The sequence below is a fragment of the Anas platyrhynchos genome, chromosome 24 (genome assembly GCF_047663525.1).
Source record: "Anas platyrhynchos isolate ZD024472 breed Pekin duck chromosome 24, IASCAAS_PekinDuck_T2T, whole genome shotgun sequence".
NCBI classification, from domain to species: domain Eukaryota; kingdom Metazoa; phylum Chordata; class Aves; order Anseriformes; family Anatidae; genus Anas; species Anas platyrhynchos.
In genome coordinates, this window is record NC_092610.1 from 6,681,411 (window position 1) to 6,706,128 (window position 24,718).

At 43.2% G+C, this 24,718-nt stretch overlaps 1 protein-coding gene across 1 annotated transcript; it reads right to left on the reverse strand.

Annotated features, from left to right (window-relative positions):
• Positions 1-1,499: 1,499 nt before the first annotated feature.
• Positions 1,500-21,716, reverse strand: CTPS1 (CTP synthase 1). Its single transcript, XM_027443837.3, has 19 exons — positions 21,496-21,716; positions 20,968-21,145; positions 20,451-20,621; positions 19,586-19,686; positions 18,250-18,366; positions 16,866-16,949; positions 16,555-16,635; positions 14,666-14,817; positions 13,269-13,401; positions 12,363-12,451; positions 10,874-10,968; positions 10,222-10,284; positions 9,332-9,375; positions 8,304-8,400; positions 7,984-8,039; positions 7,803-7,899; positions 7,301-7,445; positions 4,600-4,690; positions 1,500-3,217 (listed from the first exon to the last, which is right to left on the reverse strand). Exons 2-18 carry the CDS (start codon positions 21,131-21,133, stop codon positions 4,606-4,608), a joined length of 1,776 nt encoding a protein of 591 aa, XP_027299638.1. The 5' UTR covers positions 21,134-21,145; positions 21,496-21,716; the 3' UTR covers positions 1,500-3,217; positions 4,600-4,605.
• Positions 21,717-24,718: the final 3,002 nt, after the last annotated feature.

A 24,718-nucleotide genomic window follows, 5' to 3' on the forward strand; every position in this document is an offset into this window, starting at 1 on the left:
CCCCAAGTTGGAGACAAGTATGTTGTACAGAACCATGTCAAATGCTTTGCACAAATCCAGGTAGATGATGTCAGATCTTCCCCTATCCACCAAGGCTGTAACCCCATCATAGAAGGCCACCAGATTTGTTAGGCATGATGAGTCAGTGGGAACTGTCAGTGCCATGATTTTCCAAATATGAGGGACAGTGGCTCAGCAACTACATCTGCCAAATCCCTCGTGACCCAGGGATGTATCTCACCAGGGCCCATGGATTTGTGCACCTTCAAGTCCCTCAGCTGTCTCACACCTGACCCTCTCCTACAGTGGGCAGTTCACCGCTCACCCAGCCCCTGCGTTTCCAGTTCCTGCTCCAGGAGCAGGTTGCTCTCAGGGCCCAGCCCTGCCTGGAGCACGTTACCTTTATCAGGGCACTGCACTGTTCCCCCATGAGCTGGGCACAGACCCCGTGGGCTCCCGGAGGGTCACAGTCCTGCTCTGTGCTGGGAGCTCATGGGTGGGAGCACTGGGCAGGGGCCATGGAGCACTGGAGTGGACTCGGGGTCCCTTGCTCCCCAGGGTGAGGCACTGGCCAGGGTTTACTCTGCAAGAAAGGACAAGCTGTCCCACTGCCTGCTAAGCCCCACAGCAGCACCACACTCATCTCCTCTCTGCCAGACCTCCGGGGGATCCTGCTGCACTCCATAAAACAGGCACAAAACCATCCCAGAGCAAGAAGGGCCCCTGCAGGCAGGCAGAGGCTGGGAAGGCTGCAGGGCCAGCAGGAGAGGCCGCTGCAGGCCCACCTGGTGCTGAGGGTCCAGGAGCAGCGTCTGGGAGGGACACGGGGTGTGCAGCATGGGCTGGGGGCTCTGCCATGGGCAACGACATTGAGGTTGCTCAAAGCTGCATCCACCCTGGCCTTGAGCACTTCCAGGGGTGGGACATCCACAGCTTCTCTGGACAGCCTGGGCCAGTGCCTCACTACGCTCACGGTGAAGAATTTTCTCGTTATCTAATGGAAACCAACTCTTTCAGTTTAAAGCCATTCACCCTTGTCCTATCACCACACCCCCTGACAAAGAGTCCCTCCCCAGCTGTCCTGCAGCTCCCTTTAGGTACTGGAAGGCTGGTGTAAGGTCTGCCCCTGAGCCTTCTCTTCTCCCAGCTCCCTCAGCTTGCCTTCACAGGAGAGGTGCTCCGGCCCCTTGATCATGTTTGTGGCCTCCTCTGGACTTGCTCTAATAGGTCCGTGTCCTTGTGCTGGGGACCCCAGAGCTGATCACAGGGCTCCAACAACTCAAAAAAATGAAATTGCCGCTACAACTCACCCAGGCCCCAAGCCTGCAGCCCAGGTCTGAAGCTTGCACCAGGGCCTGAGCAGGGCTGGAGCAAAGACAGATGAGGAATGAACTTCAAAAACATATGTCTTAAAACCACTGTGAGGCTAATTAGCCAATGCAAGCTAGAAAAAAAATTGTAAGGTAGACAATATTACATTTACATCCTTTTTCTCCGAGTTACAGAAGTAATATAGCAAGCATTTGCCTAGTTATTTTATTACAAATACTCATTTAATGACGAAGTCAGTTGCACAATTTTGGCCAAAATAAAGATATTTCAGGAAAAAGAAAAGGAAGTTGTGCTACAGGTAACAAGTGACCTTACATTGCTAGAGTCAGCCATTTTATGACTGGCATTTTGCTCAGAACAGAGAGCATCTCAGTTGGCAAGAGATGTTGTAAGTGACACACACAGAGAACGCTTAAAGCTTTTCTGGCTAAAAGAAGATTTACAATGTATATTTGAAATAATTAAGGAATAAAGCAAGAGGGAATTTGGAAAAGGTCACTTAAGATGACAGAACAGTGCTTAATAAAGTTTGGCACCAGATAACACAAGAGTTAGTACTCAGCCTGGCTTGACACATACAGCTTTCCCCAAACTTTAATGAACTGAAGTTTTCTGAATATATGACACTTCAGACAACTGAGTAACTTTCTTCCTTTCTTCTAAATTATCAGAGACCAAAAACTGTGTTGCTTACACTGCAGCAAGAGGCAGGAAAAAAAAAAAAAAGAAAAAAAAGAGTGCATTTCCCACCCCAAGACTGCAAAGCTGAGCTCATCATCATAGGACAGCACACTTCTACAAACTACATCAAGTAACACTGTAGGCAAGTTGCTAAACCCCTCCCTCAGGAAATAGCACTTCTGTATTGCATTGAGTGCGGGACACGTGGCTCCGCCATATAAAAAAGGCAAAGGAAGGCTCCACTACAAATCAAAGAAAAAGTACCATGAACTGTTCAGTCCAAGGTAAACGACAACGGGAGCTTTTAAAGGCAGCATCTGAAAGTAGTTCACTTTCTGTTCTGTACCTCCCCCTTGATGCAAGGAGTTGAAGTTTCCCAGCCCAAGAAGCAGCACCAGTAAACACTGGCATAGAAAGGGCCAACAGTTACGCCTCGTTTCAAGCAATGATGGGCTTTCCTGACAGTTTTGCTTTTTTTCACATGATCCAAGTTAATTGCATCCCTGCAGAGTGACTTGTCACAGTTAGAGCAGATCATGTTCCAGATTAACTCTTCTATTCCAGGAAGATTTTCCTGGTTAAAAGTTCATTGCCGGCAATGAATGCACCAAGACCACCAGTGCCAAACATTTTTAAATACTATTGGAAAAATAAACAAAGCATCCCCCCGCCTCCCTCCCAGAAAAAGACTGCATAAAGCTTAACAGACCCATCCTCTGCAGCACAGCACAAGAACCGAGTCTCCAAATCCAGAATCATACACATTATTTCACAAGTAATAAACACTGCTTTGGGAGCAGAAAGGCTGGAGAAAGCAACACAACCACCAGTGTCCAAGATATAAACTCATGCCAGCATTACCATGCATTAGGAAGGACGTATGCAACTAGATTCTCCCCAATACATCAAATCTCATACTCAGATTTGCTTTTTATCTCCAAGATGGTGCTAACTGAAAAAAGCCTAGAGGTGCATGTGCTGTGATGAGCTCTCTTCCAGAAATAATCAGAATCTATACAGAAAAACAAGACAGAAAAGTTGAGGAAATAGACAGGATTTCATAACGGAATTGAAAAAAAGAAAAGAAAAAAAAAACAAAAACAATATAACTTAAGAAAGCCCAAAGCTGACAGTGTTCAAGCTATTGCTGTAAGAATGCCTGGAAAAAATCTAATGAGGGCTCTTCTCTTCAGTGAAGACACATCTGGAGAAGGAAAGAAAGAAACAGAAGAATTAATTAGTAACAGTTGATAGACTGAAATTGCATAGCACACTGAAATCTGAGTCTTAAAACTGCATTGCGCCAGACAAATGTAACAGTTGCAACCTGACAACATTCCTTGTCTGAAAATAGACGTCTTTTAGTTCACAGGGGCATTGTGGCAGTTTTAAAACCACTAGATTATATCTCCAAGAAAGCAACCTTGGAGTTATTCCCTGCCCATCGCAGGGGGGCTGGAACTAAATGATCTTTAAGGTCCCTTCCAACCTGAGCCATTCTATGAACTTTATTCTAGAAGTCAGCATTTAAATAAAACTTTGGGAATGAGCACTATGAGGCTAAGCATTAACCTCTCCCCCTTCCCAGCCCTGGATGAGCAGCATTGCCCACTCACTGCCTGTACCAAAAGGAAAACCTTAATTTTGTTGCAGTTATTAACAGAGTTGAGCTGAGACTTGAACCAGCAGTTTAGTCAGCTGGACAGGACGTGCATCACATTGGCCAATTTGACTTTCCCTACAACTTTATTTTGGGGAAGGCCTCCAAGTTACCAGGTATCAGTTCTGCACCCAGTACTAGGCATGTCATGGAGCTTGCTTGATACTCTTAGTGAGCCAAAGCTTCTGAACTTTAGAGAGGGTTTCTTCAGCTTATAGTTTGCCATGGCACCAGATCTGGAACAACCCAACGCCCAACCTACTTTAACTTTAGTACTACAAAGGCCCAGTAACACGACTGGGGATGGGGGAAGTACTTCTGTGCTAGATTTCATGGGCTAACCCTCATTTCCACTCCGCAGTTAACATTGGAAATTAAGGTTTGAAGTGTTCTAATTTATTTATTTATTTTTTTGCTGCTGAAGTTTGAAAGCTAGGGTTTACTGCCCCTCCTCCAAAACTTAGATTTTATTTTTATACACACATACAAATCCAATTTTAACAGAGAAATTTGCTGTCTCATGAAGTAGGGGAGAATGGATATTTCAAGTATGTTTTTTTGGCAAAGATGAGATAGTGCTCTCAAAATACCAAGCCTTCTAAATCCAGTAACCCCTTGGTTGGCCATGCTTCCATTTTCAGCAAGGTGTGCTGTATTTGTGCTTTGTTTCTTTATTTGAAGTCATTCCTAAGTTCCCACATTTATTTTTATACTTTATTATTTGTCAGTTTGCCAGGGAAATATACACCCACATCTGTTACACAGACACGAGGTATTACGCATCCCTCCACACAGCTAGAACACGTGTAAGCACCGGCACTTTTTGCAGCATGCCAGTTTTCAACTAACTGACGTGAAACACTAGGACAGACTGGGCAACGATTTTTTCTTCCATAAGGGAAGAGGTTAATATCATTAAAAGTTACCGGGAATCAGTCGTGATTGAACGATGGAAACTTCAGCTCTGTTATCTCTGAGTCAGGTGAGCTGCTGCCACTTCTGTCACTGTACGTGTCCCTATAGAATTCAGGAAGATTTTATTTTACAGAGCAAAAGTGCTTCATAAACCTAGATGTGCATCAGGAATTAGTGTGGTCTTGTACTGTTGGCTTAGTACAAAAAGCAAAGCATGCAAAATTTCCTAGAATAACAAATATATGTATTATAGAATATTATAATATAAATGTATATATATATAAATAAATCAAACCACATCTATCTATAGAGAGAAACATTTTAAGACCAAGCTAATCTAAATTAAATTCAATCAAGAGAAGACTGGGTAACCATCCATGATCCATTATGTTCATCTTCCCAGTAACAGTTGATTGTCTCTAATCCATGAAAGAACTTTTTCAGAGTCACAAAATAATTCAGACTGGAAGGGCTCTCAGGACAGACAGCAGGATCAGCTATCACACCAGAGACAATTGCTCAGGATCTATCCAGTCACATTTTGATGTTCTCCAAGAGTGAGGACTGCACAATCCTTACTGGGCAACCTGCACAAATGCTTGAACAATCTGAAGGTGGAAAACAGATTCAATTTGTGTTGATTGTTTCTCATCTTCCCATCATGCACTTCTGTAAAAATCCGATTTTCATCTTCTTAAAAACTTTCTCATAGGTACTGGTGGGCTCTTATTAGGTCCCCCATGAAGTCCCCATAAACAAAATAATTCTTCCAGGCTGAACAAGCCCAACTCCCTCAGCTTCTCCTCAACTAGCAAGCACTCCAGCCTCCTGATCTTCTTTGGTAGCCCTCCACTGAACTCCCTCCAGTCTATCAACATCTTACTTGTACTGGGGGCCCAAAACTTTATAAAGCATTCTAGGCATGGTCTAAGAAACGTTGAGTAAAGAGACAAACACTTTTGTCCATGTACTGGCTTTATCTCTTATTTATACAGCCCAGAACATTGTTCATGTTTTCTACGCTGCCGGGGCACACTGAACCCTGGTGGCTTATGTTCGGCTTGCTGTTCACCAAGACTTGCAGCAACATTCAAGCAGAACTGCTCCCCAGATCCTCAGTCCCCAGCCTGCATTACTGCAAGGGGTTTATCCTTCCCAGATACATCTGTCCTTGCTAAATTTCATACAGTTCTCTTGGGCCACTCCTCCTGCCTAAGCCCACCTGAAGAGTCATTACACCGTCAAGTGTACAGACTGTTCCCTCCTTTGGTGTTAGTTGCAAGCTTCACCTATATGCAATGATGAGACTTACCTGAACACTCCGTAACAGTTACAACAACACAGGAATAAAGGCTGGACTATAACTGCTACAAATCTTTTTAGATTAAATGCCCAATATGAAATAATTTGTTAACATAATCACAAAAAACTCCCACAGCAGGTAACAACAACTTAGGATGCTCCAATACAGAAGAAACTTCAAGCTCCTCTCCTGTGAGGAGCCACTTCAAACTTCACATGCAAAAGCAGGTAATTAAAATATCTTTCAACCCATGGAGCACTGAAATGAGGCATCGTAACACAAACTCTCTTTATGGCAGATCAGTCAGAGCACAACTGACAGCCATTCCCTAGAGATTGGCGCAGGAATTCCTGTGGGTACAGCTGCGCTCAGCTCAACCCAGAAACGCCAATGCTTTCCTTTTTGCATTGCTTTTGTTTAATAAATTTTGTGTTCTCTCTCTGGTATTGTTGAGGTGTTTTTGGGTGTTGCTACTGTGGTTTAGCGTGTGTTAGCATTCCTACTACGAAAGCACATCCTTCTTTATAAGGAGAAAAGGGTCACTACCGAAGTGGTATTCATTTGCTGCACACTGCCGTGGCTACTGAGCAGAACTGCAGGGCAGTCAGAAGCAACAGAATAAAGTAAATGCACAGTTGTAATCTATCCAAAACATTAGTTGTTTTGCAAACTAAAAGCTTAATGCAGCAGAAAAAAACCACAAAGCTACAACAACCTGGGACCGTTCTTTAAACCATCAATGGAAACAAGTTTCTCAAGGATCAACCTGTACCTAGGACTTGTACAAGAAACATGCAGAAAACCCTGTGAGGTCTCCAATCATCTAGAAGAGCAGGCCCAACTGAGTTTCCTCAAAGATCTGATTCCCAACAGGACACTCCAGAATTACTTTTCCTGAAGATGGGACCTCACTGTGGGACAAGCGCAGCTCTATGGCACTACAGTCAATACTAAAATACAAGACAACAGGTTTCAACTAAGAGCGTGAAGAAGAGGTACTGCAAGCACCTTTTCCCAAACAACAAGGGATAGGACAAGAGGAAATGGCCTAAAGCTGTGCCAGGGAAGGTTTTGGTTGGATATTAGCAAAAATTTCTTCAATGAAAGGGTTGGAACAGGCTGCCCAGCAAAGTAGTTGAGTAACTATCCCTGAAGTTATTCAAAAGATGCGTGGATGCAGTGCTTAGGGACATGGTTTAGTGGTAGACTTGGCAGTGCTAGGTTAACAGTTTGACTTGATGATCTTGGAAATCTTTTCCAACCTAAATTATTCTGTGATTCTAAGCACTCCCAGCACCTCACAGACCAGCAAAGCCCCACTCTGTGTGAACAAGAGCCTCCAGTTTACCCTGTAGGAGGAAGCACTGCTGCATGAGAATCTTCCTTATGAGAATCTTCCTTTAACCTACCTGGGTGAGAGCCTGCAGCCCTTTTGCAGATAATGTGCGAGTCTTCCTGAAGATGCCAACAGAAGGCCAAAGTATGGAGGAGATGGCTTAATTGGTCTAGAGAGGAATTCAGGGTGATACTGAACACCCACAAAGAATGGATGCTCTACAAGAAAGAAACAGGAAACATTAATGAGAAGTCTCTAAGTCTATGCCTGAACTGTCACTGAAAACACTTCCTCCCCAACACCATGGCTTAAATGTGATCAGTATCTTTCTATCTCTGTCTGTTCTTCCTAAATGGACAGGCCCATGGCACTGTTTTTTTTTGTTTTGTTTTGTTTTTGTTGTTTGTTTGTTTTTTTGTGTGTGTGTTGTTTTTTTTTTTTGTTTTTCCTCATGTAACTCAGCATGTCATTCTATGGACAGAATGGTTCTGAGGGAGCCTGGACTGGTCTGCTTGATTACCTTCAGTTTCCCTCAGAGATACTGAGGCTCATAGTCTCATTGCTTAAATACTCACCTTCCAACTCAACCACTTCCATTCGCTCTCCTTCCTCATCTTGGCCTACAAATTTCAAACCCTGCTCTTCAAAACATTTTTTCAGTTCTGGATTGACCTAGAAGACCAGAAGCAAGAAAACCCATGATTTCTTGTGCCTGGATTATACGGAAAAGCTCAACACCCACAATAGCATTTTTACCTCAAACCTGTGTCTGTGTCTCTCTTCCAAGAAATCATGATCCCCATACAGCTTCCCTACACCAAAAAAAAAAAAAGTCAATGTCTTAAATAAATGCCAAACAGTTCACCTGATGCCAAGTTTTGACAGGCTCACATGATTAGCATTTACTGTCATGAACCACTTCTAGAGGGGACCAAATTGATTGATCTCCATTTCACTAATGGAAGTAAGTTCAAGGAATGCTTTAACATTCCCAGATCTTACTTCCCTATACCCATTATATAGGCATCTTATTCCCAGGAAACACTTCCAAACCTGGAAGATAAAACAAGCCTTACTCATGATTGAATTCTTCGTTTGGAAGAGTGTTCTTCTCTTGCCAAGCCTCATAGTTCCACCCATTTGCCCAGGATTATGTTCTGGCATATCTATGACCTGGGAAAAGCATTCAGAGCAGGAAGTGAGACTGAGGGATGCTCAGTCCCAGGCACACTCTGAAACACTAACAGGAAAAAAGAAATCAACATCAATGCAGAAAACAACTAAATCAACCCACAGAACTTGATTAATTAGCAGTTATTCTAGTAAAGGCTGTACAGAGAACATATAGAAGGCTTGGGGATATTTGGGAAGCTCTAGCATAGGAAATGGTCCAAGTCAAAGCCCACACAGATTCCACAATAATAATACTGTGCTATTTACTGAACTAAATGTTAAGCAAATCAATTTCACAGAAACAAAAACCTGAAATCAGCATCAGTTATACTTCATATAACTCCATAAGCTTGTTTTTAGAAAAACCTTTCCTTCTGAGTAGTGTTTTAAAATCATAGCAGAAGTCAGCCTTTATGATAGGACCCTGGATGACACATATGTGGTCTGCAGTCTGAGAAACACACGTTCGGAAATCTGTCTACAAATGTTCTAAGGAATTTATCTTTGCCTATGCTGATTCCTGAGATCATAATCAAATTTGGTGATATCCAAATTCGACTGGACCTGGATATCACCAAATCTTTACTGTTTACTCTTTGATTTCAGATAGCTTTTAAACTGCCCTTTAAGAAGGGCATTTTTTCCTTTCGTCTCTTAGGAAACATTTCATTTTACGAAGAAGAACAATTGTATTATACACACATATATATATCCCACTGTTGCACCATTAACAAGCACTATAATATTTTAAGAAGTGGCAACTGTCATACAGTTAACTAGGAAACATTTGTTGTTCAGATTAGGAAGTGATGAAAAGCAGACTTAAAAAAGCCATAAGACATAACAATCCAAGGCTTTATCTATATGAACAGGTGTGTACAGACAAGTCTAACACAGTAAGGATACTACAAGCAAGTCACTACATACTCACCACTGGATGAGTGGTTTTGGGGTCAAATTCTGTTGAGTTAGCATCTGCAACGTTACATTAATTGATTAGAAACACAAAGTTCCTCTCACCATGGCATGCACCTCCCCCAGGTACAACTGCATCCCATCCCCACCCTTCTGGCAAGCAGCAGCCTTAGTTTTGCTGAGACCCTCTCCCTGCACAGAGCTGTCATTTCAGCCCCAGACAGCAAAAACACAGTACTCTGTCAGCTACGTTAGATATGAATTTCTGCCCAGAGGCAGGGCAACTAATGCTAGTGCACTCAGTGCTGAAAGCAAGGGTCATTCAGGAAAAATACAACGGTTCTGAATATTTTAAATAAAGCTAGGGAGTGGGAAGGAAGAAGTACTCTGAAGAACACATCCCCATGACTGCCCCCTCCACCCCTTCACTACTACCAAAATTCAGAATCAGTCTGAGACACTACTTCCTGTCAAAACTTCTTTTAAAACAGGAACCAAGTCCACTCAAGCAGTGGAGCCCAGAAAACAATTCAAATCACTGAAGTAGGTGTAACTGCCTGGTCAGCTGAATTGTGTTCTGGTCTTCATTGCCAATGAATGGCTATAATGGGAATTAGGCTGTCCAGCACACGTGAGCACAACTCCACTTACGTGTCTTAATCAGGAGCTGAACCTCACTCCAAGCAATAGAATTTTTTCTGTTGTTAAAAGCATTCCAGCACTGAGCTTTACTTGAGTAAGATAAGGAGATTATTTCTTTTTTGAGTTAGCAAAGGAGGAGGGGAATTTTTTTATAAGCCTAGAAAAAAATAAATTTTAATCTACCTACCAATGAAAAATATAGTTACAGGTATTACCCAACCAAAATAAAATATCCAAAACCCTGGAAAGGCTTTGTGCAATTACCTTGCCAACCAAGAACACTGCGTGCAAACTCCACAACTGCTAACTGCATTCCCAAACAAACGCCTGCAGAAGGAAAGACAGAATACAGATCAAGTCAGGACAAGGGACCACTGAGCCTATATTCACAGAAGCAAAAGCTTTGCTGGGCAAAGCGCACACGCCTTCACAGAGCAGTCCGGAGTCAGAGGAAAACTTGGAAGAGACACACCCCTGACTGGGATTTGGATTTAAGGGGCTGTTCACCCTGTACCAGACTGTTTTGACACATTTTACCTCCACACCTCACACCCTATCCACTGCTCACATGACATCTCCAGTCTCGCACTATGCCCAGTTAGTTTAAAAGCATTCACACATTTCTTTGTTTCCAGGTGCCAAGATACCACAGCCATGTTCTGAAACTCATAACCCCCCTCATCACGGATATTTTGTCATCACATCCCAACCAACTCTGACTACTTCAGAGCTAACTGAAGATGATGACTTTATTACCCCATTAACCTGAGCACAGACTACCGCTTTCCTTCAGCCAATTATCTTCAAAACTGTATATTCTAAACAGTCGTGAAAATCCACAAAGCTCTTGCTGCAGTCCAGTTAAGTTTTTATTTAATTTCCTTATTTCTTCTAATGGATGAAAAATGTTTCTCACCTAAGAAGGGTTTTTTCTGTTTTCTTGCCCAAGAAATAGCTTGAATTTTGCCTTCTGTCCCACGAACACCAAATCCACCAGGAACCAGGACTCCGCTGCACGAGAGTGAGAAGATTCTTTTCACATGTGACTCACCAGCATGGCTCCCAGCAACCACGTGCCACTCTCTCCTATACATCTTGCAAGAATTCACTACTGAAAAGGGCTTTAAAGTGCCTTAAGTGGCAAAGCCTGTCTGCAGCACAGCTTCTGTCTGACTTCATATGAGGTGTCATAAAATATTTGGGGGGTAACATTTTATAAATGCACATTTTACCTTCCAAGGAATCCCAAATATAACACAGGTTGCAATACTCAAGTAGTTCACACTGGATGATTCACGCACTCCGCAACAAACACCCGTTTGCAAATGCATCATCCACCCTGGCCCATGCCAAGGAAGCCACTGGCTGCAGTCACGTTGTCCTAACCCCAGGCACAAAGAAACTCAATTCTGCAGGAGCTTCTTTGTTCTATCAGTATAACCCAAAGCCTGCTTCCTTCAGGACTAACAAGCCCCACTGGTTCTTGTTTTCTAACAAGAGCTTCCTGGCTAACTCTTGGTATTTCTCTGCATTGTAACACTTTTTCGTAGAATCAGAATGGTTCAACTTGGAAGGGACCTTAAAGATCATCTAATTCCAACCCCTCTGCCATGGGCAGAGTCATCTCCCACCAGACCAGGTTGCCCAAAGCCCCATCTAACCTGGCCTTGAAAACCTCCAGGGATGGGGCATCTACAGCTTCTCTGAGCAACCTGTTCCAGTGCACCACCACGCACATAGTAAAGAATTTCTTCCTGATATCTAATCTAAACCTTTCCTGTTTTAGTTTAGACCCATTATCCCTTGTCCTATCACCACACTCCCTGACAAAGAGCTCCTCCTCAGCTTTCCTGCAGCCTCCTTTAGGCACTGTCAGGCCACTGTGAGGTCTCCCTGGAGCCTTCTCTTCTCCAGGCTGAACAACCCCAGCTCCCTCAGTCTGTCTTCACAAGAGAGGTGCTCCAGCCTTCTGAGTCCAGAGGAAGCCACCAAGATGATCATTCTAGGTGGCTCCAGAGCTGAACACATTACCTATATCTTCTTCTTAAAGAACTGAATACCACATTTATGCATTTCCTCTCTTTGGTTTTCCAAACCTTTGCCACTATCTATCCCATTTCCTTTCACCCCATTTCCCTGCTAAGTCTGTGCAAATCCTTATGTCTATAATAATTTTCCCTAATGCTGCCTTTCACAAACTCCCTCATTTTTCATTTTTATTTTTTTTCAAAGTAATTCTACTCTATCTTATCCTTAGTTTCCTTGAGAGATCTTTGGGGCAGCTTCAAGAGTGTGCTGGTACACTGCCTAAGAAAAAGGCCTATGGCGAGACATTCCCTAAGTGTCAGAAGTAGCAAGTTTACCAGACGCGCTCCAAAGAAATGGACAGAGTACAAGAATCTTACTGAGCACCACATAGTTTCTGCCATGCTTCATGGTATCGGACAGGTTCTTCCTGGAGGGTTGCTGGCTCCAAGTCAGCAGAGTCAATATACTGAGGAAAATAAATCCCAAAAAGGATTATGAGGTACTGCCACAAAAAATACAAACATGAAATCTTCTAGTTCTCATTAATATAAGGTCTAGATGCACAACACACACAGAATCCATTACCCTTCTGAACCATACAAATACAGTTACTAGGAACTGCCCATGAATGAACACACTCAGTATTTGCCTTTCACCACTCCTAAAAAATCAGCGGAGGTGAAAGTAAGACAAATGCAGAATGGTGCTGTTTTAAAAAAAAAAAAAAAAAAAAGCAGCTATTTCCATGACTCAATGGCATCATGAATCCACTGCACCTTTAAAAAACCTTTAATTAAATAAGTTCAATTTCTGACAACAGATACACATTTTAACCTTTTCAGAACATTTGGCTGTGATCAAGACTATTAGAAGCATCTGTGGAGCCAGTCCAGCATTAAAACCTCAATAAAAGAATGAGGGAGAAGCATCATAAAGGCTGTCAGTACAAGGTTAACAGCAACAACCCTAAAAAAGGATCACTTTCGAAAACTGCTAGAAATTAAAGCAAATACTGCCCTCTTTAAATACATCTAGAGCTCTGCCATAGTTCAACATGCAACACTGTGCACTCAGGAGTTCCCATCAACACTGACGCCTTGCATAACTCTCAGGATGAAAGGCTGGTTTGCTTTAAAGCTGTTTTATGCCTGACAACAGATGCTATAATCCAGTAACAGTTTTAAAGTTCACTGGCTGGACCAACTCTCCCTTTAAGCCTAACAACTAAGATTTGTAGCACTGTAAGAATGAAAGGGGAAATTTACTTGCATGCACACACACACCTTGATGTCAAGTTTATGGTTGATAGCCAGTGCAGAATGTTCCAGTGCCTTAATGACAGATGCGTAGGAATCTGAAAACTTGGTGTATTTGCCAACTAGTGCAATGGAACATGTTTCAAGGAGACGGTCATACCTAAAGAAAAATCAAAACGCTGGTGTTATTTCACCAATAAGAGGAAATGGGACAAGAATTATTTATATTCTATTCAGCTTTTCAAGTAATTTAAAGAGCTAGGCTCTTGGGGTCTGTCAGACTAGAGATAAACCAACTGTGAAAGAGATGACCTTCCGTAACAAAGACAACCTAAAAAACATCAAAGCAAGAATAGAAGAAAAAACACCAACATGAGAGCAAAAGCTTGCATAAAGTTACGTATAAATTAACTTGTCTCTCCTTGTGGTAAAAAGCCATTTTGAACAGATACAAACTGTCTTTTCGGGAAGTTCTATTATATCCAAGAAGTCAGCAGTAAACTATCAGAAGAGAGGATCAAAGCACAATTCTGCATATGTTTATACTGTACTGCATCTTCCCACGCTGCTTCTGACTGAGTTCACTTCAGCAGCCAGAAATAAAGAAATGACTTCTAGAATCCTGAGTTGTGCTGCCTACACTTTCTGTCCCCAGCCTCTGGCAGCACGTGATTTACACAGCATTCTTGATTACAACTAAGAGATTCTGTTTAAACAGTGTATTTCAGAATTAAGTACCTTTAACCAAGTCATTTACTGAGGCCTTTCCCTGTCAAAGTGAAACGTTCTTTACATTGGTCACCCGTGTTTTAAGGAGAAGAATCTAGATCCTGAAAATTAATTTCTTATAAAGACAGCCATATATACGGCTTCAGAAAGGGCCTGAATGCTGACTGAAAAGACTCAATTCACTATTTCTAAAAGAAGATGCACTGTAGTCCCCACATGAAAAAAAAAAGTGTTCTAGGAGTCTCAGATGGAACAGTTACAGAACAGCTGTTTCACTCGCTTGAAAGCACGCACTTTTTTTTTTTTAACTGACATTCCTGATGACTCCTGTGTGTGCCTACAAAAGGATTTCAATGCTATGTAACAACACCGCTGTTTTTGGGGGGGAGGGCTGAGCCATTCACATTAAGTACTTCAAAATGGTTCTGACATAGGCAGTACACTAACATCACAATGTAAGGAACTCAATGTATCTTAAAAGACTCTCTAACTGAAGATTTATATTTTTTTCCAAATGGTTAAACATCTAGAAAGAAAATGTACTTTTGTAGTAAAGAAAAAAAAAGAGGAAAAAGCTTGAGCACTTCAGAACACTGGCTGAATATGTAGTAACACTCATAACCTAACGACCAACAATGAAGTAGAGAAACTTATTGAGATTCTTAAGTCTCACTTCACGCAGCGGTGCAGCTCACCTGTCAGCCATTTCCTTCCACTTCATAAGCATCCTCCTGGGCTGTCTCCCAATGGGAAGATCAAGCCTGTGTCTGAAGTAGTCAACAACTCCCTGCTCCTCTAACAACAGAGGAACCCGGTATATAGAAGAGACATCATGAACACAGATAACCTGTTCATAAAATATGAATGTCATTAGAACAGATTTAAGCATGCCTGTCAAATTATTTTTAGATGACTATTGAAAGAACTTCCACCTCTAGAAAAAAACCCTTTGACTACTTAAACATGCAAGAAATAAGATGCATTGAATAACATACCACATGAACATCTTAATAGTAGTTTCCCTATACTTAAAAAGGTTATCCTTCACCACTTCCCAGGTATTGCGACTCACTGCAGCCTGAGGAAGGGCTGTGGCATGATGACCCAGCAGTATGACAGTCAGCTGCTATGGAAGTTATGCAAGTGTGTAACAGAATTCAAAAAAGAAGTCAAGAGGTGAGTTTCTCCTCCTAAGCAGAGGTCTCCAGCTCTGGGGAAGGAAAGACTTCATATTTCTAGAACTACAACCCCCAGCATGACTGGATCTGCCCACCATTGTCATTCTTAACCAGGGCTCCAAGTTTGACTAAAGTCCAGGGAACACTGTGGGCTCAATAAAGTAATCATTTTCAGTCCTTCATCAGACTTGGAATTAAACAGCTACAGAACAAAGAATTCTAAGACTGGTGAGGAATACAGACTTCAACAGTTAAATTCACTGAAGAAGGCTTCAGCAGAAAAGGAAAGACATCTCTAAACAATGGCCACCTGACCATCATGGAGACTACTTTATTAAGGATCAAAAATATGACAACTATTTTTAAATCCTCATTTCTCCCAACTCCCATGAAAGCACAGTTCAACACTTCACCAGCAAAACTAAACTGCAATTTTCTGCCTTTGTAGGCAGTAACATCTACTTCTCAATTCAAGTGCAACTGCAGTTAGAGAAACAACTACATAAAATTGCATTAAACTTCCAAGAAAGTGGCTGACATAGGGTATTTACTTAAAATTCCTGACCAACAGCACGTTAGAAAACAAGAGGTGGGTATCATACTGCTGACACATCAATATTATCACCAGCTAATTCTGAATATAACACCTGAAACCTCAAGACTCCCTTTGATCTTGTATAGGAACTTAAAAAGAAGACTTGACAGAGCCTGAAAATGTGCAGTGATATCCCTTGTTTCATAAAAAGACACACTTTTTCAAGCTCTGGCTGGAACTGAAAGCACTAATAAGCACCCTCCAGACTATCTGATTATTTTCCAAAGTCAAACTCAGACTATGCTATGCAGATTATGCTCAGCACCACAAAAATCAGGCTAACATGGAATTTTTGCATACCACATAACATTCAAGTAAACAATGCTCCTCTCAAATACCATTTAAACTTTTCTTTGTAATTTCTCCATATGTAACCACAGGCAGAAGAATACTATCACAGAAGTAGTGTACAAAAATGCACATATCCTTTTAACACAATTTTGGGCAACTACCCTTTTGCTTCTAAACACTGATAAAAATCTCATTTTTCTGTATTTACAGAAGGAATGTTGAAGGATAAACAAGGTATAAAAAAGCTATTCAGAAAATACCTTGGATTCCACAGAATTGTCTACACCTAAGCATATTTACCTTATAAAAAATAGATGCGGACACAAAAAGGACAATTGTAACAGTTGCTTATGCAAGGGAACGTAGGTAAGACAAAGAAGTAAATGAATTATGCAGCTATTACAGAGAGAGCTAGAACAACAGCTCTATGCTCAGGTAAAACTTCGCTCAGCATTTGACAAACAGCTACAATATTTATTGCTACTTGCAATAAACAAAGTAGACAGCAACCTTTCTTTACCTGTTCTGGTTCAACATGACAGAACATGGAAATCTTTTCTTTTACTGAGGTATCCAAAGGAGTAGAGCACCTGCAAACAATCTAACAGAACAGCACCGTTAAGGTTCTGAAGCAGCAGACTACTCAGACATTCACATAACAAACCTCTAACAAAAAAAAAAGTCTTTCTGCAATGTCTCTGTGACTTGGAAAAAAAACAACAAAAAACAATTAGTTACCAATATGCAAGAACTCAACTTATTTAGACTAGGTTGCTGTTGCAACGTGCCAGTACTGCATTTTCAAATTCAAAGCCATGCAGCAAACCTTACCAGGTCTGGCGAGAGACCAAGTCCTCTGAGTTCACGAACACTGTTTTGGGTGGGTTTGGTCTTCTGCTCTCCTGTAGAGCTTGGCTGGTCAAAGAACAGAATTTGTTACATTAATTTCTGATGATTTGTAGAAATTACTCACGTTACTGGGGACTCTCCACCCTTTTTGTCTCATAAAACTTTGACCCAAACTTTGACTGAAATCAACCAGCAGAAACCAGAGATCAAGTCTGTACAGTAGGAAGACATGCATATTACTGTGGAAAAGGAGAGCGCAGTCTCAGTTTTTTTATTCACTGTTCCCTCCAAATACCTAGCAATTCAAATTCCTGATTTTCTCTCCCTAAATCACCTAGCCCAGCCAGAAAGGGAAGGTAAGATTGAGAAGAGAGAACGAAGACTGATCTGCACCCTTGTAAGGCAACTGAGTTACTCTGTCAAATCCAGATCCTAAACAACAAATACTTATGCATACTTCCATTACCATAGAAGACATTTTTTCAGCACTGATTCTTGAAATAGAGGTTTTTGAGTGGTAAAAACTGTAAATTGCATTCAAATCCAGGGCAGATAATACAGATCAGGTTACATGGCATAAAGTACCTTCATTTGCTTGTCGTATTAACTGGAGTTTGCAGCATCTACTTGAAATATAAGGACATTTTGTTTTAATTTGTGATTTCTAATTAACTGATTCTTTTAATAGCACTGCTTCTTAAGACCTTATTCAGTGAATTTTTGAACCAAGGGCAACTGCCACTGAGACTACCATACAGCATTTAAAAACTGTCACATCTGGCTGCTGTTAAAGATGAAAACACATAGATTGTATTTCAAATCACAGTATTATGTATTCAAATTACAAAAGTAACCCAACTTATTTCATGAACTACAGATATTGGACATATTGGGAAAAAGAAATACAGTAACAAATAACAAAGTGTAGGAATAACTTGGAATATGATCATTTTAAAATGAAATGGCTATGAGGTCTTGCTCTAACACTGAATTTTATGAGAGCTTTGCAGAAGTGAAAGACAACATAAATCAAGAAAATTGGGAAGTTTTCAGCACTAGACAGCAAATTTATCTGCCAAAGCTAGATGATTCCATAGAGAAAAACAGCAGTTAAAAGATGACAACTGAGTTTGCTGCAACTCCCAACTATTTATTACATGTTTACACACTTTGAAAAAAATCTGTTCTGTTCTTGTGAACCTCATAAAAATATGTAACCTTATATTCTCTGCATTTCTTCCAGAAGTTTCTATATATAGAAATAGAAATACAGTGTCTTTAGATACAGCATATCAGAAACAACTATTTATAAATCAAGTTTTGGATCCAAAGAAGCAGCTGACCACCTCGCATTTTAGTTCCTTACCTGTGGAACTAGACTGACATGAATGTTACAAAAATTCTCTCTTCTGGCTTTGAACTGGAACTGACGGAAAGCTTCAATGAAAGGCATGCTTTCAATATCACCTACTGTTCCACCAAGCTAAAAAAAGACAAAGACATTTAGAATTAAAGTTAACATCAAAACTCTACTATATAGGTATGCTAAAGGGTACCAACACATAAAGGACATCTAAATACCTCCCCAGCACCTCCCTCTAATTCCCTAAGGAGCATCAACACCAAAACATCATTATGAAAAACAACAATATTTGCCAGTTGTACGTACTACTTCCTCAGTCTCCATTGTACCCCAACTATTATTCTACCTTCGTGATTTACCCCAAAGTCAAAAATCCACGAGAAAAACAGCTTCTCACATAGACAGCACATCTCCAGGGACATTAGCTTTGCCTTTACTCTCTCTTTAGGGAAAAGATTTAAGTGTTAAAACGCTGTTGGGCTACTATCACAGATCTTCTGAATTATCATTTATGAACATTAGGTGGCACAAAGAAGCAAAATTTCTGTTAGTTTAAATGACTATACAGTGTTTTTGCACACATGCAGATAAAGAAACACAAGGCATCCTCTGGAGCAGTGACAAACTCCTGAGCGCTGTCAGACAGTGCTTCCTAGGTACTTCAGGATCCATAGCTGCAAATCCTGTGACAGAAATTGGCACTCAAGCTGCAGGAGGAGTCCTAAGTCACCGTGACCTGGGCACTCTGACAAACGCTTTCTCTCCTGTATCAGCATATCCTGCCAGCCAACTCAGCGGCACCACCTCAGAGGCTTAGCCCTATTCTGTCTCCTCTGGCAGCAGGATGACACATACAATGTGCAGGCAACAGAACAGGGTTCATCACTACTGACTCGTGCAATTCATTTTTCTAGGTCTATGCTGGAGGTAGTCACTCCGAGGGTCCTGTTACTGCTAAGGAGAGACAAGTACTTGTCACCAGAGGGTCACTTTACTACCCTTCCTCTATCCACCAAGTATGATGAGGGCACAGCACTGTTAACTCAAACTTCGATGTATAAAATTACGAGAGCTAAAATTCATTCCATAAACTAATTTGGATTATTCTAGAGAGCAAAGGACTTCAAAAATATAACTGTCCACGACCTAAGCCTTCTGTATATGGATTCAGACACAGAGCAACCAGAAGATTAAAGTGAGGCTAACAAGGGAGATTTTTTAACCATCTCAACATGCAAAGTCAAATATTACTGAAAATTAAAGTTTTATTAAACAAAACGTATGTATAGTTCAGTTTATTCCATACAGAAAAAAAAGCTATGTTTTAAGAGCTACAAACCTCAATCACGCAAACTTGGGGTTCAATACCATCTTCATCTACAGGAATCCGTGCCTGCCTCATTACCCATTCTTGTATAGCATCTGTGATATGGGGAACAACTGAAGAAGAAACCATGGAAAGGGTTAAAATCACAACCTATCACATTACAGACCAAATTACTGACAATAACTAGCCAGTGCTTCCCCTATCACATCAGCACCGATAACATGTCTTTAAAGAAGTATGCGTTTTTGCAATGGCTATTCTTGGCTGTGATTTTCAAGAGAGGTGCTTTGGCAGGAAATGTAATCCTGCTTCAATTTAAACATATGTAAACAATGTTCCTTTTTAAGATGGAAGCTTCCAGTAAATACTGTTCTATGTACTAAGCAGAAAGTTAGCCTGTTTTAAACCGGCTATAAAAATCTTTATCCAAAGCAGCTGTGGAGGATGCTTAAAAAGAGAAGAATGATCTAATCCTCAAAGATCCTTCAGGTCTTCTAAAAACATAACAGTATTATTTAAATGAGTTATCAACAACAGTAACAGTCTTAACAAGCTAACAAATAATCCACAGATATATTGGTCTGTCGTCTGTTCATGTTTAGGACTGGCTGTTAGAAAGTTGGATCCAAGCCCAGGATATAGGTCATACAACAGGCAGTATGCTCCCAAGCACTGTAAGGTTTTGAGGGGGGGGTTACAGGTAAACTTTGGCATGCACCCCAAAATTTGCACCAGCATGCCTTCTCAAATCAAAAAGTCACAAAGACAGCATAGATCAGAAAAAAAGACCTCAAATTGAGATGGAATTCAAAAGCATCTCACCAGTACAGAAATACGGAATATCTATCTAAACACCAGAAACAAAGCTTCACATCACCTTGGACAGTTTTGCCAAGATAGTCTCCCTTCCTCTCCTTGTTGATGACATACTGGTAAATCTTCCCAGTAGTCAGATTGTTGTCTTTGGTGAGTCGGATATCAAGGAAGCGCTCGTAGTTACCGAGGTCCAGGTCCACCTCCCCTCCGTCATCTAGCACAAACACTTCACCTGCAGGACACAAAAAGGCACAAACACCACCATCGCATACACAGTCCGCATCAGCAACTTGCTGATTTTGCATGTGACAGCTAAAGAATTCAACACAGGGTAACACCTTCTTTGGTTGCTACAGCAAATTCAGGAGCAGCTCATAAAACTAGAAGCCTTGTCCAACGAAGAAGACTAACGCACTGACGACTGGACCCATTTACCAGCCACCAGCTTCATTTGCAGCAATAACAGACCGGAGCCCAAAGCCACCAGGAGAACATCTTTGCTGCATGCTGCCTCATGGCAGGGCTCTGCCGGCAGGTACCAGCCCCAGGAGCCACCCGAAGCCCCGGGCGCCGCTCACCATGCTCGTAGGGGGAGAAGGTGCCCGCGTCGATGTTGATGTAGGGGTCGATCTTGATGGAGGTGACGTGCAGCCCGCTGGACTTGAGGATGGTGCCGATGCTGCTGGCGATGATCCCCTTGCCGATGCCCGAGATCACGCCGCCCGTCACCAGGATGTACTTCATCTGCCCGCCGGCCTGCGACGCCTCACAGCCTCAGCGGGGGCCGCGGTGCCCGGCGAGGCAGCGCCAGCCCCGCTGCGAGACCCCGGCCCTGTGCCCTCAGCGCCTGCAGCCCCCCGGCCCCGTCACCCCCATCCCGGCCCCGTCACCCCCATCCCGTCACCCGCCCCCCCCCTCCCCCCCGCTGTCCCTCAGGCTCCCCCCCCCCCATCCCCGTTCCCGCCGTAGGGCGCGGCCCCCCCCCCCCTAATCCCCTCCCCCGCCATCCGGCCTCCCCCCCCCCCCCCGCCTCCCCCGCGCCTGCCCGCGTGGTCCCGCCCGCTCGCGCCCGCCGCGCGCCCCCTCCCCACCCCGCCGCCCCTCACCTGTTCCCGCCCGGCCCTCGCGGCGGCGGCAGCAGCAGGAGGAGGTGCAGGAGGTGCAGCAGCGGCGGCGCGCGGAGGGCGCGTGGCGGGGCGGGGAGCGCAGAACGGAGCGGGCGGAGGTGCTCGCGCGCGCCGAGCCGCTGCCAGCCGGCGAGCTGCTGAGGCGCATGAGGCCGGCGCGCGGCGGGGCGCAAGCGCGGGCCTCCCTCGGGCGCCTGCGCAGTGAGGCGGGGGGGAGGGGGGGGAGGTGAGGGGAGCCGCGCTTCAGCCCTGACGGGGCGGGGCCCGCTAACGGCCGCCCCAGCGCAGGGCCCGGCCCGCGGGCACGGGGCCGTTGACGCGGGGAGAGCCGGGTCCGAGCGCCCCCTGCCCCCCGCCACCGCCACCAGCACCGAGCCTGGCGGTGCCCGCGCAGCCCCGCGTGTTGTCCCCAGCCCGTTGTTGGCTGGCGGGTGGGGTCTGGTGGTGGATTTCTCCTGATGGTCGAGCAGAGCAGCCTGCTGTGGTGTCAGGATGCTGCTTGATTTTCCACGCGTTTTTTTCTGCTTCCTGCTTGCTCAATTTTATCTGGTCATAAATTATCCTAGACATTCTTAGTCATAGTTACAGAGTTGTTCTGTGTATGCCTTAATCAGTTGTCTTGTGTGTGGCAACTGTCACTGCTTACATGGAAGTACCATTGTAAGAAACAAATGACTACATCTCGTGGTTGTGTCATATTACCAAATGCTGCCTCAAACTTTTTATCTCCTTCAGTTTTTCTCTGTGTTTCTTTTCTCTGTCATGCCCCATCCTTGCAATTAGGGTTTGGCCTCTGAAGAGCTCACTGACATTTTGGTGGGTGTAGTGCACATAGAGAACTTTGTGTATACAATCACACAGATAAATGTATTGCTATTGTTTGCAGTTAACATGCCCAAGTTGTAGACTTTTCCCCAAAATAATTGTGCCTAATTATACCAGACGCCAATGACAGAAAAGAGGGGAAGGAGCCATGAAGGAAAGCCAGGCAGATTCTTGTGCTGTAATTGTCATTGTCTCCGTGGTTTAATTCAGGACCATCCTCAGGCTGCTGTGTGAAAGAGATGGTGTGGCCGATCTCTGGCCTTCTGGTGAAGATCCTGAGAGACGAGGCACCTCACGGCATCTGGCAGTGTCACCCAGTCCCTTGCAGACTGGTGACTTTGCCTGGGGGTAGTGCCTGAGGGGATGTAGAAACAGGGTAGGGCCACTGATGGGGTGATCAGCTGGACGTGGGTAGGAATCAGAAAGGGTAGGAACATGCTGGTGATGTTTGCCTTTTGGCCATGCCATTGGAAGCTGCTGAGGAGTGTTCCTAGCCGGGGGAGGTGACTGCACAGACCCTGCTGGGAGTTTGGAGATGGTGTGGGGAGTGGTTCCAGTCTTTTCTTGCTTTCGGTTATATGTCTGCCATGGAAACATGTGCCAGCGTACTCTGCCGTCATTGGTCTTGCACTCAAAGTCTGCACCTGGTCTGCTCGAATGTTTCCCCATGGACATGTTCTCCTGCACATTGTCAGTTCTGTGGGCAAAGCCGCCTCTTGCCTCCCCCAGGGGCAGGCTGTTTCCACTTGCTGCAGGTGGGCAGTGACAGCGCACAGTAATGCAGCCTCTGGTGCCCTTGATGGCGATTCCTCTGAGAAGCATTTGCTGTTAGAATTGCCTGACTGTGCTGTTTTGCTTCTTCATGAAGGGCTTTTGTTGCTTTCATCTGTTACTCAGCTAGCTTAAAACAAGAAGAGCATTAGTTTCCAACATCTTTTTTTAAGGTGAGGCTAGTGGTAGGTGTGATGAAGGGGTGACAGTATGCAGAAATGCAGGAAAGGATGCGTGTGTACGTATACCTGTGTGTGTGTGTACCACACATACATTGGCTGAGAGCATCTGGTAAGGCACGGGGAGGCCGGGTTGTTCCGGGGCTGGGGCTGAGCATCTCAGCTTTTTCTATTTCTTGAGTGAGCATCAGACATCTGACTGGAGCAACTGCTTTAGGAGTGAAGGTAGGCCCTTACTTTCAGAGATGTCTGTAACCTAAATGCAAGCTTCTACTTTTAGATGCATGAATCTTTTCATCAGTGCCTAATTAAGGCCTCAGGGATTGGATATCCAGTGGTGCTTAAGAGATAAGTGAACTCACTGGGAGCTATTTGTGAATATTAAATGGTGTGGAATTGCAGCGACCCAGAAAAGTTACATCTCAAATTATGTAAGATTACCTGGACCTTTTGCAGGCAAAGTGAGGCAACAATGGTGGTGGTATTTCACTGTTTTGGCTTTACAATGTCTTGGTCTTGAGTCTCTCCCAGTAAAATACAGATTGTGAATGCGATAAAATGGATCTACTCTGTTTAACAGGATTTGATTCACAGCAGATCAAATGAATTTGAAAGCATTTTGTTCAGATGATTGGCATAGTCCTGATGAATGCTAATGTATTGCAGTAATTATGTGAGGAAAGAATATATTAGAATCCTCAAATATTCATTTGAACTTCCTTATTATTTAGGTGTGTGTTCATGCAGGAAAAGGTTTGTTATTAGAGTTGATATAATATTACACTATAGTAATATATTATATAATATGTAATTTTATTACTCACTATTGTTATAATAATAGTATGCTATCATCCTGATTATAGGAATCAGGGTTTGTATTTCCTTTCAAAGGCACATTTAACATTTTTTCAGGTGAGGGCTTTCTTAGCAAGTTCACTGCGTTCATCTTTGTTTTTACATTATTTTCTTTGGCTGCCTTAGAATTCCACAGAAATGTTGATTTTGCCTAATTATAATGTTTGTGAGATGCAAGCCCTGATCTACAAGCAAAAGGAGGCCTGTGAGGTTGCTGTGATATTCAAAGACTATAAGACAGAATAATGAGTTGAAGAAGAGAAATGTGTATGATCATTTTTAAGCAGGCGTTGGAGTTTTATTTGCCATGTTAGTGCAAAATGTCACATGCTGGTGACATGTGCATTCCTTTGGTGTGTGAAGTCAGCTTAGTGTGGTGAAAGAATGTGAGTTTTTCAGGCAGACACCTTGGCAGAGGTGCTGAGGGACAGATGTGAACAGGTGATGTTCGTAGTGAGGATGTGGCCCTCACTATTCACGAAGAACTGGTTGGTGACCTGGTACGGCACTTGGATGTGCACAAGTCGATGGGGCCGGATGGGATCCACCCCAGGGTACTGAGAGAACTGGCA

Excerpts from the sequence above, each read along its gene's own strand:
- CTPS1 (XM_027443837.3), bottom strand. The coding sequence starts at position 21,133 with ATGAAGTACATCCTGGTGACGGGCGGCGTGATCTCGGGCATCGGCAAG. Across the intron at positions 13,402-14,665 it reads TGGAAGGAAATGGCTGACAG|GTATGACCGTCTCCTTGAAA; the intron begins GTGAGCTGCACC and ends ATTTTTCTTTAG. Across the intron at positions 7,900-7,983 it reads GACACAGACACAGGTTTGAG|GTCAATCCAGAACTGAAAAA; the intron begins GTAAAAATGCTA and ends CTGGTCTTCTAG.